The 22,124-nt window shown below is 40.7% G+C and overlaps 1 protein-coding gene across 3 annotated transcripts in view; it reads left to right on the forward strand.

The window, feature by feature from the left end:
- The window catches only part of PELI1 (pellino E3 ubiquitin protein ligase 1), a 43,388-nt gene extending 21,492 nt beyond the window's left edge, over positions 1–21,896 (forward strand). For 2 of the 3 annotated variants that reach the window (XM_041477070.1, XM_041477069.1), the window contains exons 2-7: positions 13,596–13,737; positions 13,972–14,101; positions 15,633–15,734; positions 17,711–17,908; positions 18,021–18,209; positions 19,111–21,896. In XM_041477070.1, coding sequence (XP_041333004.1) covers positions 13,667–13,737; positions 13,972–14,101; positions 15,633–15,734; positions 17,711–17,908; positions 18,021–18,209; positions 19,111–19,677 — 1,257 coding nt within the window. In that variant the 5' untranslated portion in view covers positions 13,596–13,666 and the 3' untranslated portion in view covers positions 19,678–21,896. Of the gene's footprint in view, positions 1–2,384; positions 2,498–3,954; positions 4,243–13,595; positions 13,738–13,971; positions 14,102–15,632; positions 15,735–17,710; positions 17,909–18,020; positions 18,210–19,110 lie in introns of those variants that run through there. The other variant, XM_041477071.1, reaches the window with a different exon arrangement.
- Positions 21,897–22,124: the final 228 nt, after the last annotated feature.

Here is a 22,124-nt window from a genome sequence, read left to right on the forward strand (position 1 = left end):
TTGCCACGCTGTAACTAGGCTACTTCGGTCACAAATTGCTCCACAGTTGCTTAAGGATCACCGTGGCTGGATGAGCAACATTTTACAGTTGACAAATCTGTTTGAAGGAGAATTTGTTGTGCCTTAAGAATTCAAGATTCTATTTAGATCTTTTACCCAGCTGTCCTGCAATTCTAATTAACCTCTCCTACCCCTTCTAGACGTTGTCAGTGTAAAAGAGTTCATAAAGTACCATCTACCCTTCATGTCACAGAAACTTGAGATGCAGAAAAGGGTTCTTATCTGGAAGCTGTAGCTATAACAATGAACCTTTGTTTTCTTGGCCCTTGTAAGAACTTTCTTACTTCTTGCCATAAGCCACCACATAGTAGTGCAGGGGATTAGGTCACTTCCTTCCCTTCTCCTCTTCCTGCAGATTATTTGATTAGCATTTCTATTGTATACTCTAAATAGCATGTTCTTGGCTTCAGGCTGGTCCCCCCCTCTATAATCTCTTTAAAACACTGTAGTATGACTTTTTATTAGCAGCGTGACATGGGAACTCCTTGCACAGAGATTACATGTGACGTAACACAATAAAAGATTAATGAGGCTGGTAAGTCAGTAATCTCTTCCCTGCTTTCTTCCCTCATGCACCTGAGATTAGGCTTCTGGGAACCCCCTAATAGTGCTAATGCCTTAGAATACGTGAAATATTTTTCTTATTTGGATATCATTGGCTTTGATCAGAGTTCAGCCCCTGACTTCATGGGATACTGAGTTCAGGTTGTGTATAGTGTATGTTCAACATTCAGCATTGAGTGTACAAATATACCTCCCCCATGGGATCATTACATGTCCTGGTCTTCCACCAGGTGTTTTGCTCCCTTTTCTCAGTGCTTCCTTTCCTTCAGTCTGTTTTTATATAGCCTGTGTGCAGTAATTTCAAGCTCTTATGCTGTGTGGGGTTTTTAGTTCACTCCTTGCCTATTTTATTGAATAAAATTATCAAGAGGTTGTTCAGAATGTCAGTCTGGAAACATAGTAGTAATATACTGATAAGGTTAACTCCAGCAGGAAGAGTTTGCCATTCAGGCTTCTTGCCAGTCTGGACACCAGTGTTGCCTGCTGCCCCTATGTGTAAGGCTGTCTTTTTAGCTGGAACAGCTAGAAATGCATTCCTCATCAGAGCTCATGTTGAATGTCATGTGAAATCACGTAATTGTATCAAACTGTACAGCAACTGTTTGTGAGTCAGATAGAAGAACATGACGATAGAGCCCTTTATTTCTTTAACAACTTCAAAGAAAGAACCTCCCCTGCAGTTCAGCATCACTTCATGAAATTAGCAGTGATATCTTGGGCTACAGATTGCATTGTTTTAGTCTGGCATGGTATCTGTACTCCAGGAGAAATCAGATAGCTTGCCTAGCGACAGCATGCTCTAGGCATTTCATTTCAGTCCTCAAGGCATGGTGTAGTTCTTGTGATTCTGTGAAAATCATTAAACCCTCCTCATTATAAAAGTGAGGGGCAGTGCTGACACAAGAACAGCTGAGTAGAGCATGGCTGTGAGTAAACACAGTCAGTGAGACAAAGTGGTTCAAGCTCTGTTGGGTGAGATTCAGAGGCAGCCGCATAGAAGTGTGCCTAGGGGCAAAATAAACCCTCAAAAAACCTGGATTAAGATGGGGCAGGAGTAGCTATAAAAAGGCCATTGTGTGGTGTTGCCTGATTGCTCCAGAGGGTCTCTAATATGAAGACAAGTAAGGATTGTTATCTGCAGGATCTTGTTGGGGTGGTAGAAAGCAAATCCACCTGCAGCTGCTTCTTAGGTAACTGCAGCATAAAGTAATCTACAGATTTATTAACCTGAACACTGAACAGCTGCATATGTAAAAGAATGTCTGGGAATAAAGGAGTTCTAGAAGCAAATTAGTCTTCAAATACGGCTTTTCAGGATGTTTTGAAACAGTACAACTCCAGTTTTACAACGTGTGTGAGAAAAGTAATGCAGCCTAGAAGTGGTCATACAAATGTAACTAATCACTATGGTTAAATACCTGAATACAGAACACCTTTTGTACTCTTGGTGCCATATCTGTGTGTTAAGTGATACTAATGCAGTCCTGATGTGGTTTTCTTTTTTTTTTTTTTTTTTTTTTTTTTTTTTAAAGCAAAATCGCAAAAGCAACTCTTTGCCTCGATTGAAACAGCATTCAAGCTGCCAACTTTTTATAGGCTGGGACAAAACTTGAAAGTGATGAGGGAGGTGGGGTGGTGTGACTCCTCCACCCTAGTAAAAATTGCCATTTTAAGGATCTGTGCAGTACCAGTGAATAAGCTGTGTTTGTGTGCCAGTGATATGAGGCTGTTGATTTTTGGCAGGGAGGAGGATTCCCTTAGAACCTAAATCTCAGGATCAGGCTTGATGTGTTTCTCTTGAGATGGATGCAGAAGGTCCCTATCCCCTCATTTGCACTGGTGTAATGGGGTTACAGAATAAAAACACAAAGAGGTAAGCAAAATTATTTGGGTTGAAATAGTTGGAGAAATGTGTGTGGTTTTGGTTTTCCCTTAGCCCCTTGCCAGTTTAGTAATCTGATAGCTGTGATAATGACCATACCATTTCAGAGCAGTGTTCAGTCCTGTGGTTTTTTTGACAACCAGAAGTGTGGAAACAAGGGAGCACCTGTACATCAGTGTTTCTCCAGGCACTTTCCAGTGTTCAGCAGCAGTGGCTCAACCACTTCTGTGGAGCAAGGTGGTATCTTTGTGCTTAGTAACCTATGATAGGAGGGGAAAAAAGTATCTTTGAGCCTATGTATAGTTTTATTATCCAGAATAACCTATGGCAAGGTGTTCTGCAGCTAAATTTTCTGGGTAGGTGACAAGATCCTGTAACAGGACAGCTGTACTGTATTACTTAGGGGAAAGTTTGCTGTAGAGTCAGGTTGAGAAGAGAGAAAACACAGATGCATTCACCTTGTTCTCAGCAGTAAAGCTGACTTGTGTGGAACTGCAGCTTATGTTGTGTTATGGCATCATGAACAGAAAAGCTGTTTTGACAGTTCTTAGGTTTGAGTGTTACCCAGTGGCTGTCCTGTAAGGTGACCTGGGGAAGAGTTCTGTTAAAAGAATAACAGAGCAGATAAACCAACTTTAAAACATTGACAGATCAGTCCATAAAATTGTGTTTAAAAGATTGAGGTTGTGAGCCTGGGAAGGAGCAGCAGAAACAGGAGCAGCAACAGTCACGTGTACAACATGGAGATGTGAAATGTCAGGCTCTATCTACATTGCTTGAGCCAGGGTAACCATCTACCCCTTCCTCACCCACTACAGCTGTGATGTAAAACTTGATGTAAAGGTTAAGCTGCTGTGTCATACCGTGATTGCAGCAGCCTCACAGCATTTGCATGATCAATTCCACGAGGTAACTTGGAAGCTGTGGTAACTTGATCACCACTTTATGGCTCAGACATTTAAATTATCCCACCCACTGGCTTGATGCAGTGATTTTGGTGTTGGTGGAATGAGAAATGAGCTCATAACCTGGTCTGGCACATGCAGATTTGCCTTTCTAAATGTGCATCCTACAGGATTGAGCTGTTTTAGAATCATTGGCCATGACAGTCCAGTACACGCAGGTGGCATCTGCAGATGTGTCATGTGTCCAGTCCTACAGTATTAGTGAAAAGAGAGATAGAAATGCCTGAAGAGTTTCTGCTGGTATAATTCTCAGTGTATTAAGAAATTACTCTTTGTGTGGGAGGTGAGGAAAGCTAGCTGGGCTAATAAATTATGATTAAAAAAAAAAAAAGAAAAGGTATAGCATGCATGGGTACAGTTATGTAAGAGAAGGAAATAAATCAGTGTTTCTCTGAGAACCTCATCCGCAGAGCTGCCAGGCAATTGGGCTGCAGTATTGTTCTCAACACACCCTCAGCTTCCTTTTTTCCTTTTTGGGGCCAGGGATGGATGAATTGATGGAGCAGGAGCAGGATGCTGGTTCTGCCTCCAGCCAATGCTGTGTGGTGCTGCTGCGGTGTTTACCCAGCTTACGCAAGGCAGAGCCGGCCCCTCTTGAGGCAGGAGGCGCTTCCCACGGCTGAAGTAAAAGCACACAGAGCAGTCACTCAGTCTGGCAGTTGCTGGGGCTTTAAAGGAGTTGGTGGATTTCGGCTGATTTTTAACAAGATCGGAGGATTGGGTTTTTTCTTCTCCACTGTGTAGGAATACTGAGAGGACACAAATATCCTGGTAAGTGCTCTGCATGCCGTCACTTTTCCCGTTTACTGTGGTATTGTTTCGGTCTTTCTTCTAAAAGTATCCTCAGTGGCACTGGTTTTCAGTGATGCAGTGAAAAGGAAATCTGAGAGTAGGCAGTGTGTCTGCAGGCTCCCCTTCCACCTCAAAGAGGCAGAGACATTCAAAGTGCACAGCATAGTAAGTGCTGTTTGATCATAAGAAGTGTCAGTCACTTCTCATTTTTAGGGTGCGTTAAAACTGCCATTACCTAACAAAATCGTACCAAGGACAATTTCTCATGGAGCTGTTGAATATTTGTTGTCTAAACTGAGAAAAAGTCTTTAAAGGTAACTGTAACACCTGTTTTTGTAAGCTGATATAGATGCTATGTGACAAGGCTGTAGTGTAATACAAACAGCTATTTAGCAGATACTTTGGTACATGAACTGCCTTATCAGGAAGTCAGAGGCTCATAAAAAGAAGAACTGTAATGTTTGGGCATGTAGAACAAGAACTCATTGTGGTTTTTTGCAAGCCCAGGCTCCTCAGCCATATATTCCAGTACAGGTGCATCAGACGGTAGATTTTCCTGGACTTGAAAAGCTCTATTGCTTTGTGTAAGAATAAGATGCCTCTGCTTTGGTCTAAACTTTTAGGAAATTTTACTCTTGTGGCTGACTCTAAGTGAAAGTTGGGACTGCCTTTTTTTTTTCCTTACGGTAATACTGTGTAATTAGTCTGAAGCAGTTGAGAAGGATAATGTTAAAGGTTTCTAACAGTAGAGTTCTCTGCAGCAGAACTATACTTCTGTACTAGTATTGTACGAAGTTTTTTCTTTTCTGTTTGTGCTTTTGCAAGGCACTCTGAAGATACCAATAGGTATGCTGTGACTAATGAGCACCTGATATTTTCCCAGCATATCTCCTTGTAGTATTATTTTAGGGCTTTTTCATACGGGTTACAGATTATTTATAAACTTCATTTGATAATCTGAGTGAAATTAAAATAAAATCAAAACTTTTTTTTTTGTGTAGTTTGTACTCACAGGCAAAGTGCAGGTGCAGCCAGAACTTCATGGAGAAAGCTGCAAATTAATTTTCTGAAGCAGCTTGTGTGAGTAACTCTGGCAGGAAGTTCAGCTGATGGAGCAAGGACAAGCTGTGGTGTTTGACCCTCGTGCCGGAGGGTCCGAGCCCCGTGCAAGGCTCTGCGCGTTGTCGCTGCTGTATCCCAAAGGGGCAAGGGGGTTCAGGCTGCGTGTAAATGGAGCGGCTTAACTGGTGAAGAACTTTCTCAGCTAATTAAGGATACAGATAATGTTGCAGTGACAGCTTTAAAATAGACAGCTTGTGCTAAAAGACAAATGTTTTTGGCTTCCCACACGCAGTCTGAATTACATCATTTATAACCCGTAGGAGGTTATCGTGGTTTCCTCAGGGGAGGATCAGCTGTTACTTTTCATAACTGAAAAAAATTCTGCACTATTTCTTTTTCCAAGGGAATATTTTCAGAATTGGTTTTTGTCAGTCTGTTGGAGTAGATCATTATTGATTACATAAATCTTCCAGGTTTAATACACCCAACCACATTCTCATGTCATCAACGGCAGTTCAGAGTAAGGGAACTGAAGTTAGCAGAGTCTGACTGAAATGAGATCCCTGTGCTTAGATGGATTTTTTCAGTCTTCTGAAAAAGAATGCTATTTTTGAGTAGTATCATAAAGTACAGATTTTCATATAGGTGCCTATAATAAAAGTCCTATTCTAAAACACTTCCCTTGTTCGTTGAACAAGGTTGCTTGTCCTCAAGGCGCTGTTCCTGTCTATCCTGAAATTGCTGAGAGCTTCTCAGACCTGCTTCTGAGGCTGGAACAGAACTTGAAGCAGAATGCTAGATACCAATTCAACCAAAACTGCTGTTTCTTAGACTGGACAAAATTAGCTGTGGCCTTAGAGCAAAACAGTAGATTTTCTCTTGTCTATCAAGTTAATGCCTCTTTCAGAGTGTCCACAGACAATGGGCTTTTGTGTATATGTGCTCTGACTTGCATGCCTTATTTCCAGGATGACCAGCTCACTAATGGCAGGTGTCCATGGTAAAAAGATGCTTTCATTCTGTTTGTGACAATGAAAAACTCCTCTATTGAGATTTTACAGATGTTCTCAAGGCATAGTAGTAGATAGCTGTTGGTTTATGGTTTATTGGTTTATGCTTTATGTCCTGTGCAGGATCAGCTGCTTGCTCATTTCAGAGCTTGGCCTCGTTGTCTTGTTTTTGATATCTTGTTTTTGTCTTGCTTTCATATCATAAAACACCTGTGTGCCTATAGTGGATGACTAAGCTTATTCTGAGTTACAAAAGAAAAGGTGTACAGTATAGACTAAGGAAATAATAAGCCATACTAAAGCAAAAGGCTGGACTGATACTCCACACTCCCAAGGCTTATTCTTGGGGATTTTACTGCTGAAAAACTCCCTTTTCTAGAAATAAGAAATTTAATTTTCCTTCCTAACAAAGGTAGTGTGTGGCTATTGATCTAAAGTGATAGGCATTTAAATTGCACTAACAGATGCATCACTATGCTTTCCTTTGCATCTGTAGTGAAGGATGCAAGCTGTACACAGAATGTGGCTAATCTCAAAAGTGGAGTCTAAAACCTGCTGATGGTAAAATTGCAGGTGTGTGTGGGAAGGAAACGTGAGCTTGTTTTTAACTGAAAACTGGGAGAAGTGTTAAAACTGGTAGATAAACACATATTCTTTTTACCCAGTGATCACTTCAGTAAAAACTATTTTAATACAAGCTTGCAAAACTATTTATAGGAAAAACAGTTAAAGGAGAATAACTTTCCAGTGGTGAACGTTACTTCACCCGTCACGTAGAAGAAAGTGATTTCTCAACCTTTGTCTCAGCTTTTAGAAACCTAGTGATGCAAGGACCTGATTCCTTGTTGCTTGCACCAGCGCGGATCAGTAACATTATTGATACTGTTTGTGAAGCCTGGCAAGCTGGGCTTGGTGGGAACACATACTCAAACAAGCAGTCAGTCTGCTGGGAATTACTGTGGGGTTTGGGTGGGGTTGTTTTTGGGGTTTTTTTTGTGGGTAGGGTTTTTGGTTTTTTGGGGGTTTGGTGCTTTTTTTGTTGGTGATGGTTTTGGTTGGTGCTGCTTTTTTTTTTTTTTATTTTCCCTTCTCTCTGATTGCTTATTGCCTTCTCCTTCCATGCTTGCGAATATCTTCATCTTGAGAGACTAGTGTTCTGTACAGTTTGTTTGTGTCTCTCAGTGACTTAACTTTAATATTCTGGTTGTTTAAATCTGGAAATCAAGATTTTTTTTTTTCCTTTGAAGTGGTGAGATGTAACCATATAAGAGAATATGCAGTGCTGAAATACTGTATGTGTATTCAGAGGATTTTGGTTTCTGATCTTGCAGTTGCAGGGGACTTGCCTAGTGGAAACTGGAGTGATAAAGAGCTTAAATGTGTAAGTGAATATTGGCAAACTTGGGTCCTACTTGTGTATTCTCAGGTATTGTCACTCTATTCTATGTGAATTGTTTGTTTGCAGTATGGGGTTTTAAATCCAAATAAAGCTGTAGACACTAACGTGTACATCTTGAGGATAAGGACAAAATCTTGTTTCATTGGCAATGGAATTACTTATAATATGTGTCTAGCTGGTCAAAAGTGCACTTCAAGTGCATATTCCAGTTGCTTGATAGAATTGTGTGGACTTCCTAAAATTAATTGTATTCCTGGAATAATTTAGGTTGGAAGATTGTCTGGTTCAGTCCCTGGACTCAAAATGGGACTGGACTGCCTTTGGTCAGCCTGTTCAGAGCCACATGCAGCTGATTTCCAAGGATGGAGATCCCATAGGCTCTGTGGATTGCAGGTTTTTCCCTCCCATAATAGCTAATCAGGACTCTCTGTGTTGTAGCTTGTTTGTTGCCTCTTGTTCTGCCACTGCATCCCTGTCAAAAGGACTAGATTCCATTTTGTCCCCATTCCCTCTGGTTTAGCACAGAATTTCTCAGGGAAAAGCTGTATGTGAGAATTGTAAGGGTAGTCAGTGCAGAACTGCATATAGTAAAAAAAATTAAAACATCAATAGATAAAATGTCTTGTGCTTTATTTCTAAAAGCAAAAAAAAAAAAAAATTCCAAACCTTAAAATATGTAGATATAGAATATAAATATAACAATATAAAAAGGGAGGAGGAAATTCCCAATTTTTTGCCTCTGAATCAGCATATTTTTATTTTAATATATTCATTGACAGAGGACTTCTTTCTATACTGTGTAAGTGCTTTTCTATGCAGTATTTTAGAAAAGGGCTAGTCTGGCACTAGCTACAGTTGCTAGCAGCCTATAATGCTGGCTCTGTGTTTAGAAAATGACGGTAATTTATTACAAAGAGACTTTTATTCTAGTATTTTTAGCTTTCAGCCGAGTGTTTAATGAATCTCTGCCTGGGCTCATTGAATTTATGTTCTCCCCTCCCCCGCCCCATTTTAACCATTAAGATATTGCTATTCTTGCTGCAATTCCAGAAGCCGTACTTGGTCGACAAAATAGCAAACTTAATTCACAAGGTGCTGTGCCTTACTGCAAACAAAATCTGAAGACTTGCTGAAGCAATTAAAGACTAGTTGTGAGTGAGTCTCGTGACCAGGAAGGGCAGCTGAATGGTTGCAGATGCCTGGTTAAGCTAGAGCTGATAGTTCAAAACCAACCAAAATTCATCTGTCTCTGTCCCCCGTGGAAACTGATGTGCTCAAGGAAAGTGAGCTCTTAGCCTCACCTACTCTGAAGTGTTGTTTGGGAGGTCTTCCAGGGGACAGCCTGGATGCAGGGACCAGTGTTTGCATGAGACAGGAGAGACTTCTACTGGAATGGAGTCAGAAATCTGTGACTTGCTTTTCAGCTATAGCAGTCTTTGCCTTCTGTGGCTTTAGTGAGTACTAGAGAGCAGGAAGGCTTGTCAGAAACCAGACTTAACGTTACTCAAATTTTAAATGCTTTTCTCAGTTCAGTTGTTGTCACTTCCCAGTCTTTCAAAACAGTTGCACGTGATAGTATTGAGCATTGAACTTTCTGCTGCCCCCAGAGGAGCTAGTGATGAGAATAAAAATGTTCATGAGTTCTTCCTGTTCCAGTTTCCTATTTCTGATACTGAAGAATTTTAACTGGTACCCATTGTGGTTTGGGGTAACTGCAAACAGTTGTGCTTGCCTTTAGCCATGCAAGTTGCTTTACTCTCAAAATCTTTTCAAAACCATAATACAGGACTGTGAAAAGGTAAGCATTTTCAGGCTTTGGTCTCTTCTCTTTGGCAGAAGCAGAGATCTTGAACATAAAATGTTTGCTGCTGCCAGTTCTATGATTTTTGGAAAAATACTGGATGAGATGGAATCTTGTAATTGACATCTTATCTCATATATATATATATATAATATAAACCTTATCAGTGTTGAGTGTTCTTGGAGGAGTTTAGAAGAATCTGTTGTTCAGAGTTTTCTCCAGTGAAGCCTGTTCCACTGATGTCTGGAAATGCTGCTGCAAGAAGCAGCAAAAATGTAATTTGCCTGTATTTTGTTCAAACAGTTGTTTCTTTAGCTATATACACTGGCCCTTCAGAGCCAATTTTTCTTTTTAATTAAGTACTCTAGAAATAAAAACTGGTCAGATTGTACTACAAGAGAAGGCCCATTATATATATTTTGGTGGATACTTTTCTTCTACTCAACAGTTTTCCTTCAAGTAAGTTCTTCACTCAGCTTTAAATGATTCATAAGCCTGCTCTATTTCAGGAGTGGAGATGTTATCCCATGGCAGATTAGACTCATCTCCAGTGAGACAGCACTTGAGTTTTATTCACAGACATGAAATTTCCCTTGGACTGATCTTCAGGACCTCACTGGAAGGATATAATTGGTCTTTGTTATTTCTGGGAACAAAAATATTTTCCCTTTGGGTACAGTGCACCAGGCCAATCACACTGGATGAGAAGTAGTGTGTATGTTGGACTGATTATTTTTTTAGGAGTACTGAATCTTGTATGTACTTGAGTTGAAGTAATCTGGGGGTGTAGTAGTTGTGAAAGTGGTGTGTGAAGCTCATAAAGGTTCTAAGATGTATTTGAAAAAAAATGAAGTTCCAACATTTCAGCCAGACTTTTGAAAGGGGATGAGCAAGCTGTATTATTAATGATGGCTCTCGATTTCTAACGCTCAAACCTTCTTAAGTTTAATAAGAAGTAGATTTCCATCACATGCAAAGTAAACTTGAGTGGATTTCTTTAAATGTAAAGCAAAAGAAAATGTTTTAAGGAGGAACTGAGCAATAGCTGGGGGACATCTTTCCTTGTACTGAGATTTTCTGTATGACTCCTTGTATTGCTGAAGTCTGTCCCTGGGAACTCCTGACCCCTTTTATCGTTTCTGCACAGTTCTCTGTTCACTTGTGCAGGTAGCACATTAGAGTCTCCTTTAACTGTTCACGGGTTATTTTCATGAGGCTTTGAAGTTGACTCAGACTGAGACATGTATCTTTTTAGTTTTCCATTAAAATTGTTCCCTTGGATGAATAGAAGAAGAGGAGAAGCTGTACCAAACCTGTTCTTGTACTAATGGCTAAAGTTATTTTAAATGTTTGCCATCCCACTTTCTCTAAGTGAAAGGATTAGCTCTTTAACACTGTAATATGGAGTTACACTATTTAAATCTTTGGTTACTGTGGCATGGTGTTTCCTAGTTCTATGCTGTTTCCTTACAGGCACTGCTGTAGTTTCATGGCAGTAAAACTACACTACTACTATTTCTTGTGAGTTGTTAAATGTGAAGGCAGAGGACAACTGCTGGCCAAGATTAAATTAGTTGTTTGTGAAGAAGACTGAATTGCAGGGGAGAGGCTGTTGAGGAGATCAATATTCAAGTAGAAAATAGGTTAATCATATGGGGAGGAGATGAGAAGATGAGCTCTTTCAGAAGACACCTATACAAGCAAGTATAATGCAAGAATATCTTAAAACAAGAAATGCTGAAGTTGATTGTAAAAATTCTTCATAGAAGATATATCTTCATTTTTATATACAGATAAATTGTGAAGATTTATACTAATTTCAAAAGTAGAAACAGTTCAGAAGGGAAATGTGTCTAAAGAACTGAGCACTATTAAATACTAGGATCTTTATTCACTATTAATGTCAGAAAAGCAGCCCTGAGCTGTGTTCACAGGCACGCAGTTTGAGTGTGGTGCTCCAAAGTGGGGTGTGATGCCGGGAGGTAAGGAGGTTACATTAACAACAGTTAATGTTGTGGGGCTCTCTTTATCAAATGCAGCAATCTCCATTTCAATGTGTTGTGACTACTGACATCATTTAAGGTCATGTTTTCCTGTGATCAGTTTGCTTTGAGGTCTTCATTTTAGTATTCCAAAGGCAAAACTTAAAACAGTGAGTAGCCTCACCATCCCAGGGAGTTACTGCTACACTTGGGTCAGCAGTCCAGAAGGGCTTTGAGCAAACTTGTATTCCTTGACTGTCTCCTGTGCCACCGCCACTGTGTGACGGAGGGAGACTGCTGGATCAGTAAAATGCACTTTCAGCACCAGCTGAGTGATGGGTACCCTAAGGCACAGACCAGGACAGCTGCTGAGTGAAAGTGCTCACTGCTTTCCAGGCAGCAGAAAGTGCTGGTGTCGCTGTTCTGGAGATGGGACACAGACACTTCACAGCAGTGTTGTGCAAATCAGGTTTGTTGCAATGCACTCATCTATCAGTGGGTTAGGGTACTGTTGTGATAATATTGTGTGTGCTAGCCACAAAGACAGGCTGCAGTTAACTTGTTTCAAGCACTATGAAATCTACAGTACCCAGACTTGGGGAAAAAAAAAAAAGAGATTTGGAAAATAATGAGAAATTAAAGGAGAAATTAAAGATTTCTATTTACTCTTCTGGTTGTCTTCTGCAGGCATCATAGCAAATGCTTTGAGACAGTGTGATGTCTTCGTCTGTATTAGTGAGAAGCCTTCCCAAATATGTGGAATAGTGTGAAGGAGCAAACTTGAGTTTTTAGAGCACTGTGAGCTGATTGCAGATGGCAATCAATGTATGCATGCTGAATAGGAACTTGCAGATTTGAGAACATGTTGAAGGCCAGGCTTCTCTGTGAAGGAGCAAAGACTGGGAGAGAAGGTCAGTAAAGGGATCTTTGCATCAGCTCCTGAACAAATGGGAGCAGGCTGTCAAGCACTGCCACATCTTTTTCTCTATTCTTATGACATAACATGGGGATAGATAATATCTGTATGATGACATCTTTTCTGCTAATAACCATGGTCTAGTCAAGGTAGAAGAAAGTGGAGATACAGCATGTAGTTATGATCAAAGTTGATGACACGATTCAAAAAGTGCTGTGTGGGTCAAAAAGTGCATTTGCACAGAAGGCAGAATGTTAACCATCAGTACTAAAAAAGATTAGCAGCTCTTTGAGTTGGTATGAAAACTCACCTGGAAGCACCAAGGGAATGTTCCTATTCCTATTAAAGAAAGCCTCAAACAGGCTCTCATCAGCTTTATTCTTTATCAAGCAAGTGCTCTGCTGGGTAGGATTTCTCTAGAGGAAGGTCAGAGATGAGCTGCATAGGTCAAAAGTGTCTGGAAATGCTACTAATGAGAAGCTGTAAAAAATATTATATGAACTGTTCCTCAAAGCAGAAGTCTGAGTAAAAAATGCACTTCAGGACTGTTTTCATTAGGAGTTACATGGAATTCTCTCAGGAAACCTCCTTCAAACAGGTGTTTATATCACTTCTCTCTCTGGCTAAGCATGAGCGATCACACTGCACACCCTAAACTTTTATGGTAGGCTTGATATCAAATTGTCATACAACTTCCTTCCATCTGCAAATCCAGAAACTTCTTAGGAAGCTCTGAATTAGACAATTCACATGAAAACTTTTGCCTGTCTAGCTAATGGGCTAGTCTTGCTTTGTGGGTTTTTTTTCCTTTAAATTTAATGCCTATCTGGCATTATCTATTTCTCAACAGCTGAATGAAATATAATAAATTAAGCAATGTATCATATATTCTAAAAATTAGCATGGAGGAAAACAAGTGTGGATGTTTTAAGGCCATAGTGAAATTTTCTAAATGCATTTTTTTTGTGATCTGGCACTTCTTCAAGGCAATTCAACCTTAATTCATGTGGTTTTATATATGTGTTTTAAAAAATTATTTCAGGCAAAATCAAAACATGGAAAACACAAAATATTGTACCTGCAGTATTAGATTGGTGTGCAAGTTTGTGTAATGGGAGTGGAATATTTTCTCTTACACTTAATTTTGGTTTTATTTTTACAGGAAATAATGAAAAAAGTGTGCCACAACTCTTGATCAGAGACCTGAAGTTTGAGAAGTCATTAGCTAAGCTCATGTTTTCTCCTGATCAAGAAAATCATCCATCAAAAGCACCAGTCAAATATGGTGAATTGATTGTATTGGGGTAAGTGTTTGTGTGTAAGAGTCTGAGGATTTTCTGTGCTGTAATCCTGTGGACATGTTTCAGTACTGTGTTAATCAATTCTTGGATTTAAATGTGATTAATTGAAAATCTGTAGTTAGTAATGCTATACTAATTGAGACTACTTGGTGCTTAGAATGAAAGGGTCTGTATCTCATGAGAAACTAAGTAACACAGGAATGATGGACTTTGTTCTTTTTCTGTGCTTTTTGATAGGTACAATGGGTCTCTCCCAAATGGAGATAGAGGGAGAAGGAAAAGTAGATTTGCTTTATTTAAAAGGCCCAAGGCAAATGGGGTGAAACCCAGCACTGTGCACATTGCCTGTACCCCTCAAGCAGCAAAGGTAAGCTCCATTTCTCCCTTCAATTCTGTCTGATTTTTCCTTGTAAAGGAGAAATCTTCTTTCTCCATATAAAGAGCTGCTAGGAAATTATTTAAACAGCATAAATATCTGGCTGTGAAAATAATGGTTTGTGTTTATCCAAAGTTTTTTAGTACCTGTCAGGGTTAGCAAGAAACAATTTAGCAAAGAAGATTCTGTGCGTAGTCCTTGCCGTAGCCAGAAAAAAAAATTAGTTTTGAAACATGAATGTTCTGGGCACAGGCTAGTCATCCGTTCTAGACTTTGGTTTTGTGCTCACTTTGCTTTAGGACTAACTGTTTCACGTGCACTGACTTGTAAATGATCCTTGCCAAAGCTCCACGTGCACTTGGTGCTCCATCCAGTGGATAGGAGTTCCCCAGGGATCAGGACAGGTGGGTTTTGCAGGGTATGTTCCATAGGGCTTGTAATCAGAGCTCCCATTAAGAAGCAGAAAAGGAAGGGCTTAGGCCCTGAAGTTGAACTATATTTCAACAGTGTATGTCAAAACTAATACATCATAGCTAAGGTATTACCATGCAATATTGTGGCTATTCAAGTGTGTGTGCAATTGTGTTCAGTAACTAATGGAGCATTTCTACTAAAACAGTGGAATTTGAGGATGCTTAGTGGTTGTTTAGGATCTGCCAGTGACAAGATCACAAACACAGTGAAACAAACACAGTAGTGTTAAGTGTTTGACTCCCAGAATACCTTGATACTTAAGGATCTTGACCGTAAATTCAGGGAATGAATGTATGTAAAGTATTCTGAAATCAGAAGCATTTTTCTACTAAAATTCTTGTAGCAGAGATACATTCATAGTAGATCTATGAAAAGAACATTTAATTTTGCAAATTCTCTATGGTCTGGTAAGTGCTGATTAGCAGCGCTTTTAGAAGTGTTGGTTAGTTCCCTAGAAGGTAATTGCAGAATGAACATCTAGACTAACAAACTGTAACCTTCGCTACAACTTCTGCAACCTGTGTTGAGTTTCTCCATTTTACCCTATTTACCACCACTTTTTCATCTATGTATCTTAAATCAGTCATTACTGATTTTAGTATTAACTCAAATCCTGTTTTTAGAATGAAGTTCCTAGGTTTTTGTCCTCACTTCGCTGTTGGCCAAGTTCACTCTGAGATGGCCATGACGGTGTTACATTCAGTTTTAGCCTTTGCATTTGGTTATTTTGTCCTTTTGTGTTCAGGCCAGTGTTGCTTTAACACAAAACATGACTAATAATATGCCCTGGTTATGTTTATTTAGTTGCAGCATGTGGTGAAGAGACCAGTTTGGTCTGTTGCTGAATCAATCCTGCAGCTTTTTTTTAGTGGCCAGGACTGGGTTTTGTGAAGTTTAACTGCAGGTGTGTCATTAACAACCATCTGCCTTAATGCCTTAATTAGCAGAAGAGTCTGGTGTTATATATATATATATAGAGTCTGTTTTGCTGCTGTATACTGTAGAATTATTGTGCACGGGTTCAATAACATTTGGCATTTTTCCATAGGCAATAAGTAATAAGGACCAACACAGCATATCTTACACTTTGTCTCGGGCCCAGACAGTAGTAGTTGAATATACTCATGACAGCAACACAGATATGTTCCAGGTATGTGAAGTAAATGTGTAAGTGTGTTCTCATTTTTGGTAGTTTCAAACAAGGCATCCTCTCAGCAGGCTTTTTCTCTCAGACCCAAAAGTTTGTGTGTCAGTTTTTGCACTCACCATTCAGAGCAATTTATTCAGTTCATTCCCAAAGCCATCCTGTGAACAAGGCTGTGTGTTTGTACATCTTCTAGACTTGGGCCAAGGTGAAAGTTGGGGGGTTTTGTGACTAATGCACAAGATTATGGTTTTACTTTTGCTAGTCTGCAAGTCACATAATCTGTCTCCTAGTCCCTCCTTGCAAAATGAAGAATAAAGGGCAACTTTCTCTTCAAGCACTTAGAACTTTGCTTCTGGCATTTACAAAGGGATTTGGGATCAACCAGTTGGAGACAGGGTAGAAGAAATACAGTGTGGAAATACAGGAAAGCTTTTGGCGCAACTAATACAAAAAGTACTCTGAACTTTTTTAAGCAAACCCAGAAATGTCTAAAGCACTAGGAGATGTGAAGAGAGGAGCCTTCAGTGCTGATGCTGGCAGTTCAAAACAACTTTGCTGCAGTTCCTGTGTGTATGAGAAGGGACCACAAACACATCTGCAGCTGTGGTGTGCCCTCATATCTTTTAATTGTTTCCTGTTTTTCTCAAAAGGAAGGGGTTTGTTTTGGGGTTCTTTTTAATGTGTGCTTTGTTCTCTCTGATTCCCACACTGTGATCTTGCATAGCTTCCCCCCCCCCCTCGTTGTTGTCACTAGTTCATGGCAAGGAGTTTTGCTGTCACAGCATTTAGCTGTGACGCCACTCAGGATCTAAGGAGGTGGGAGGTGTTGGGAAGTGGTGGAGGAAGCTGCTTTGCAACTGCAAATACAACAGAGCAAAAGGACTGTAATGAAATCACTGCAGCATAAGCTATTGTTTGTGTGAGTGTTCTCTCTTCAGGCATGCTCTGGCATGTGTGCTGCCCTGAAATTGCCCCTGGCAGTCCCTGTGTACTCATGGGTTATCCTGCCTAAGAAGAAGTAGAAAAATAGATTCTGACAAAGCAGTTTTAGTCTCATGAAAGCTCTCCAGTCCTCACCAAAAAAGCACCTCAAGCTTTTGGGTCTCTTGCTCAGCAGTTAATCGGTCTTAATATAATCACCTATTTTCAAAGAACCTGAGAGTTCTGGAAATGAGTGAGTAGTAGTGTGTAAGGGGGCTTTAAACCCAGCTATATGGATATTTGGGAAAAGGTTATTACTTTTCCTCTTTGCAAGGAAAAGTACAAGATTAGTTGACTAGAAAAGCAGAGATACCTATGCAGTTTCATCAAACTCAGTACAGTTGTGTGGGACTGCAAGACTCGCAGTTCCCTGCAGCCAGAAAAGGAGGCACAGCTACCAGCAAAACCTGATGGTAGACAGATGTTACATTCTTGTGTTCTGAGTGTGTAAATGTAGCCCCTCTCTGCCACAACAGCCTGGTCCCTGGTCTTTCACAAAAGGTTTGCTGCTTCTCAGTGCCCACCTGAACTGAAGAGACAACTCACATAATCTGATTTTCATACATCTATACCTTGACTTAGTCTGGCACTGTTCAGAATGTTCTGGACATACAAAGTGACTGCTTGTCACTGTTCTCTGGCTGTTTTGGTGTTCCTGCAGCTGGTCTGCTTGACCTGAGTGTAACCTCTCTGATGAAAAGGCCTTCAATGGGGAATGATCTCAGAACTGACTTAATTACATCATTTTATTTCTCCTTCCTTCATTTGGCTGTACCCAGCTTTCAGAATAACTTTGATCATTTGGAGACAGAAAAATTAATCAATTCAGATGAGGCTTTAGAAACCTAAATTGATAGACTAGTGGACAGGAATGCTTTAAACTGTAATGTCATGATTTTTGTATCATTGCTTTTAATTGCTTTGAATTTGAATAGTCCTAGACCCAGAGACAAACTTCTGACCAGTTGTTTGGTTTTTTTTCCTCAATGCTTTTCCAGATTGGTCGGTCAACAGAGAGTCCTATAGACTTTGTAGTAACAGATACAGTTCCTGGGAGTCAGAGTAATTCGGATACACAGTCTGTGCAGAGCACAATATCAAGGTTTGCCTGCAGGATCATATGTGAACGTAACCCTCCCTTTACAGCAAGAATATATGCTGCAGGATTTGACTCCTCAAAAAACATTTTTCTTGGGGTAAGGGAATTCTTTTTCTTTTTTCCACTAAAAGTTCAGTGCAGGCTTATTTTTTAAACTAATTCATAACTCTAGCCAAATTAAAGGTTCTCATTGGTGCAATTTATTTTAGGAGAAGGCTGCAAAGTGGAAGACATCAGATGGACAAATGGATGGACTAACAACAAATGGAGTTCTTGTTATGCATCCTCGTAATGGATTCACAGAAGACTCCAAGCCAGGGGTGTGGAGAGAGATTTCTGTGTGTGGGAATGTGTTCAGCCTCCGTGAAACCAGATCAGCTCAACAGAGGGGAAAAATGGTGAGAGGAGTGACCAGTGTTTTATGTAACCTGTTTAAAATGGTGCCTCCGTAAAGGGTATAGTTTGGGCATAGAGCTGGAATCTGCTGGAATTCCACGTAGTTGTCACCTCTGCAATTAGTTACACTGCCTCTTATGTGTCTGTCTGTGTGCACAAATGTGTCTTGCTCAGCCTGAATAACTGACTGAGTTTATCTGCAAACTAATACTTAATTGCACATCTAGGCTGCTCTCCTAAACTGATACTTCTACAAGTATTTTCCCGATTCTCCCTTGTGAATTTTTGCTTTTCCCACTTTTCCTTTTTTTGTAGAATAATGAAGAATAGTTATAATTTTATTGGATATTCATTTCCGTGTTCACATTCTGAGTTTGCCCTCTTCCTCTTGTTTCCAAAGCACTGGTAACATTTCCAGGAGATACTTGGGTTCGATATGATTTGGGATGTCTCAGCAGAAAGAAATGCTACATTTTAAGCAGGATATTTAGCTGGAAGTGCTAATGGGATGAAGGGAAAGTTATGTGTAAAGAGGAGTTTTAAGAAAAGTCTAAAATATGATGGAGGACTAAAACAGTCTGGTGCTACTCCTTGAGGCATTTCAAGTAACATAGTGCTGTAGGGATGGAATAGGGAGTTGTTAAGATGGGAGGGGAGCTTTTCTTGACTCAACGTGGTCTATTTTATTGCACACTTTAATCTAAGATGTTGGGGTGGGGTTTTTCCAAAAAAAGGAGGGCAGAGAGACGCTGATACTGGGCTCTCTATGGGTGTCTTGTGGACAGTCAGAAGCTGCTTGAAACTTTGATGGATCTTCCAGGCAGATGAGTATTGTGGAAGTGCACATTGTTACTCTTCGGAGACCCTTAGGTGACAGCTCTCCATGTCTGTGTCCATGTCAAGGTTGAGAACGAGACGAACCAGCTGCAGGACGGCTCCCTGATCGACCTGTGCGGGGCGACGCTGCTGTGGCGCACGGCCGAGGGGCTCGCGCGCACGCCGACCGTCAAGCACCTGGAGGCTCTGAGGCAGGAGATCAACGCAGCGAGGCCCCAGTGCCCCGTGGGCTTCAACACCCTGGCCTTCCCCAGCATGAAGAGAAAAGATGTTGTAGACGAAAAGCAGCCGTGGGTGTACCTGAACTGCGGCCACGTGCACGGCTACCACAACTGGGGGAACAAAGAGGAGAGGGACGGCAAGGACCGCGAGTGCCCCATGTGCCGCTCCGTCGGCCCCTACGTGCCTCTGTGGCTCGGGTGTGAAGCGGGATTTTATGTGGATGCCGGACCTCCAACTCATGCATTCAGCCCGTGTGGACACGTGTGCTCAGAAAAGACAACTGCATATTGGTCCCAAATTCCTCTTCCTCACGGTACTCACACTTTTCACGCAGCCTGTCCCTTCTGTGCGCATCAGCTGGCTGGTGAGCAGGGTTACATCAGGCTCATTTTCCAAGGGCCTCTCGACTAACACAGGTGTTCCCAAGGACTGCAGTAAACTGATAAGCTAAGCGATTCTCATTTTTAAACCAACTGTTTTTTCGTATTCTCTGGGCTTTGCTGGTTTGCATTAAGATGAAGAATTTTTTGGTTTTTTTGTTACAACAGCTAAATCCCTCTTTATTGAGAAAAGTCTGAAAATAGAAGAAATGGGGGGAGAAGGGGGAGACCTCCTGCTTTTTTTGGTTAATAACTACTTCTGAAGAGGTGGAGGAAGTGTTGTAGAGTGAACTCCAATGCCTTCAGTTTAATGGTTTTTCAATCACATGCCCACAGTGTTTGAAAGGTGTTTCATTTTTTTTGTATATGGAGGGTAAATAGTTCAAAGAACATTAGTTTACAGCTTGGATGCAAACATTGTAAAATATAACATGTATATTAACTCTTTTCTATTTATCTTTATTATTGAAAATATTTAGAATGTTTAGAGAGTAGCATGGTCATAGTGTGTTACATCCAGCAATTGGATGTGTAGAGTAGTTCTGGATGGAGAAGATCGTGGGATGAAAATGGTAGAAAAATCTTTTAATCTAAAATACTGAGTTCTTAGAATAGTTAAAATGCTTTTTAAACAAAGCTAATGCAAATTATGGTGGCATAAAGTTGTGCATTAACCGTGTTGAAAGGTAGCTAAGAAGGATTTCTTAAATTGTCTTTTTGGTAGGACTGTACTTAAGATCTGGTTATGAGGAGAATATTTACCAGACTCTTCGAATATGCAACTTAGTCTAGATTAAGGATTTTTTTCTCCCTTCACGCTAACACTTCTCTTTATTTAGCATTAGTGACATTTGTGAGGGTTTTTCCAATGTTAAACATGAACAGACCAGAAAGATGAGGCTTGTTCTGTTAAACATGAACAGACCAGAAAGACGAGGCTTGTTCTGTTCTTTACTGTTTGGGGGTGGGGAGCAGGGACAGGGGGAGAGGTGGATGCACCCGGGCACGTGTGTGGGGAGCAGTTTGTCACTTGGCCACAGTCCCAGCCTGAGAGGGGTTTGTCAGCTGGATGCTCAGCCTTCCACCTGCTGACTGCTGGGGGGGCCTCAGGCCTGGCCTTTGCCCCTCTGCCAGGTGCAGGTGCTCATCTGGGCCACACGTGGAACAGAGGTGGAGCCCGGCAGCCAGGGGATGTGTCCCTGCATCCTCGGGCAGCTGGGAACAGCTGGCAGTCTGTTGGGAGAGCTGGGGCTGGGCTGGGCTCAGGCCCTCAGTGTGAGGTGCTGCTGTGGGCTCTGCTTACTCTGGTCTCTGTCTGCTCTCCTCTTCCTCCCCCTCCTTCCCCTCTGTATCCACCAGAAAACACCGGTGTACAACATGCAGCTCTGCTGCCAGCCCACTGTGCTTCATGGCAACCTGACCTTTTTAGCATTGATTTGAGCTTTTTTGGCCAGCTTCATATTTTTTTTAAATATGTACTGTATAATTGACAGTAAGAAAATTTCTGTACTTTATAGCAAAGCTTTAGCTTTCATTTTTCTTTTGAAGCTGTTCTAAAATTTTCTTTGTTTAAAGAGACCTGTGTTGCTTAGATGTCATGCATTACTTACTTTGACTGTCAATTATTTCTCCATTTTTAAAAAAGAAATTATATATATTGTTTGGTTCACTCAGGAAATGCATGTGTCAGGAAACCTGTACTATAAGTTCAGTTAGCTGTCATGTACAAGTAACTGCTGTTACTCCCTTTCCATAGAAATATAACTGATTTTGACATTTTCCAGATTATATGCATTAAGTAATGAAACTTATGCAGCAAGAAATCCCTGTATTGTAGTTGTTCTAATCATCTTATTCAAACTATAGTATACTGTAGTTTTAATTTTTATTTGCAAATTAATTTATTTAAACTACGTGAGTAAACACTTTTCAAAAACAGAAATTCTGGGATTGTGGCTTTGTTTCCAAGAGATGGGAAAGGACTGGGCATGGCCCTTCTGTTCTGGGACACCTCAGGTGTCCCTCTATTCTGCACATATGGATTAAGAGCAGAGAAGCAGCAGCTGTAAAGACTTTGGACGTTTTCCCTGGTAATGGCTTGGAATGGCTCCTTTCAGATGTGTCCTCTCAATGTGTTTTATATTTAACTCTGTGTTAAAGGTGAGATTGCTGTTTAAATGACACAGTTAAATGAGTAAGTTACAAACACTGAAATGTAAGCAAAAACTGAACTAAATTTTAGAATTACAAGAGTTCTTGATTCTGTCTTCCACAAAATGTAATTGACATTTCTCTGGTCCTGATCTTGTTGAACATGAAAACATGAAAAACCAGAAAAGAACATGATGAAAGCTACAAAGCAGTATGAGTAACACAGAGCTGAACTGTGAGCACAGATGGAGCACGGGATGGTAGGAGGAATATGGGAAGTGGTGTTGGAGGCCCAGCTGGAAGCTGATGCAGAGCCAGGGGTGCAGT

The sequence above is a fragment of the Pyrgilauda ruficollis genome, unplaced genomic scaffold (assembly GCF_017590135.1).
Source record: "Pyrgilauda ruficollis isolate IOZ18807 unplaced genomic scaffold, ASM1759013v1 scaffold4, whole genome shotgun sequence".
Taxonomy (NCBI): domain Eukaryota; kingdom Metazoa; phylum Chordata; class Aves; order Passeriformes; family Passeridae; genus Pyrgilauda; species Pyrgilauda ruficollis.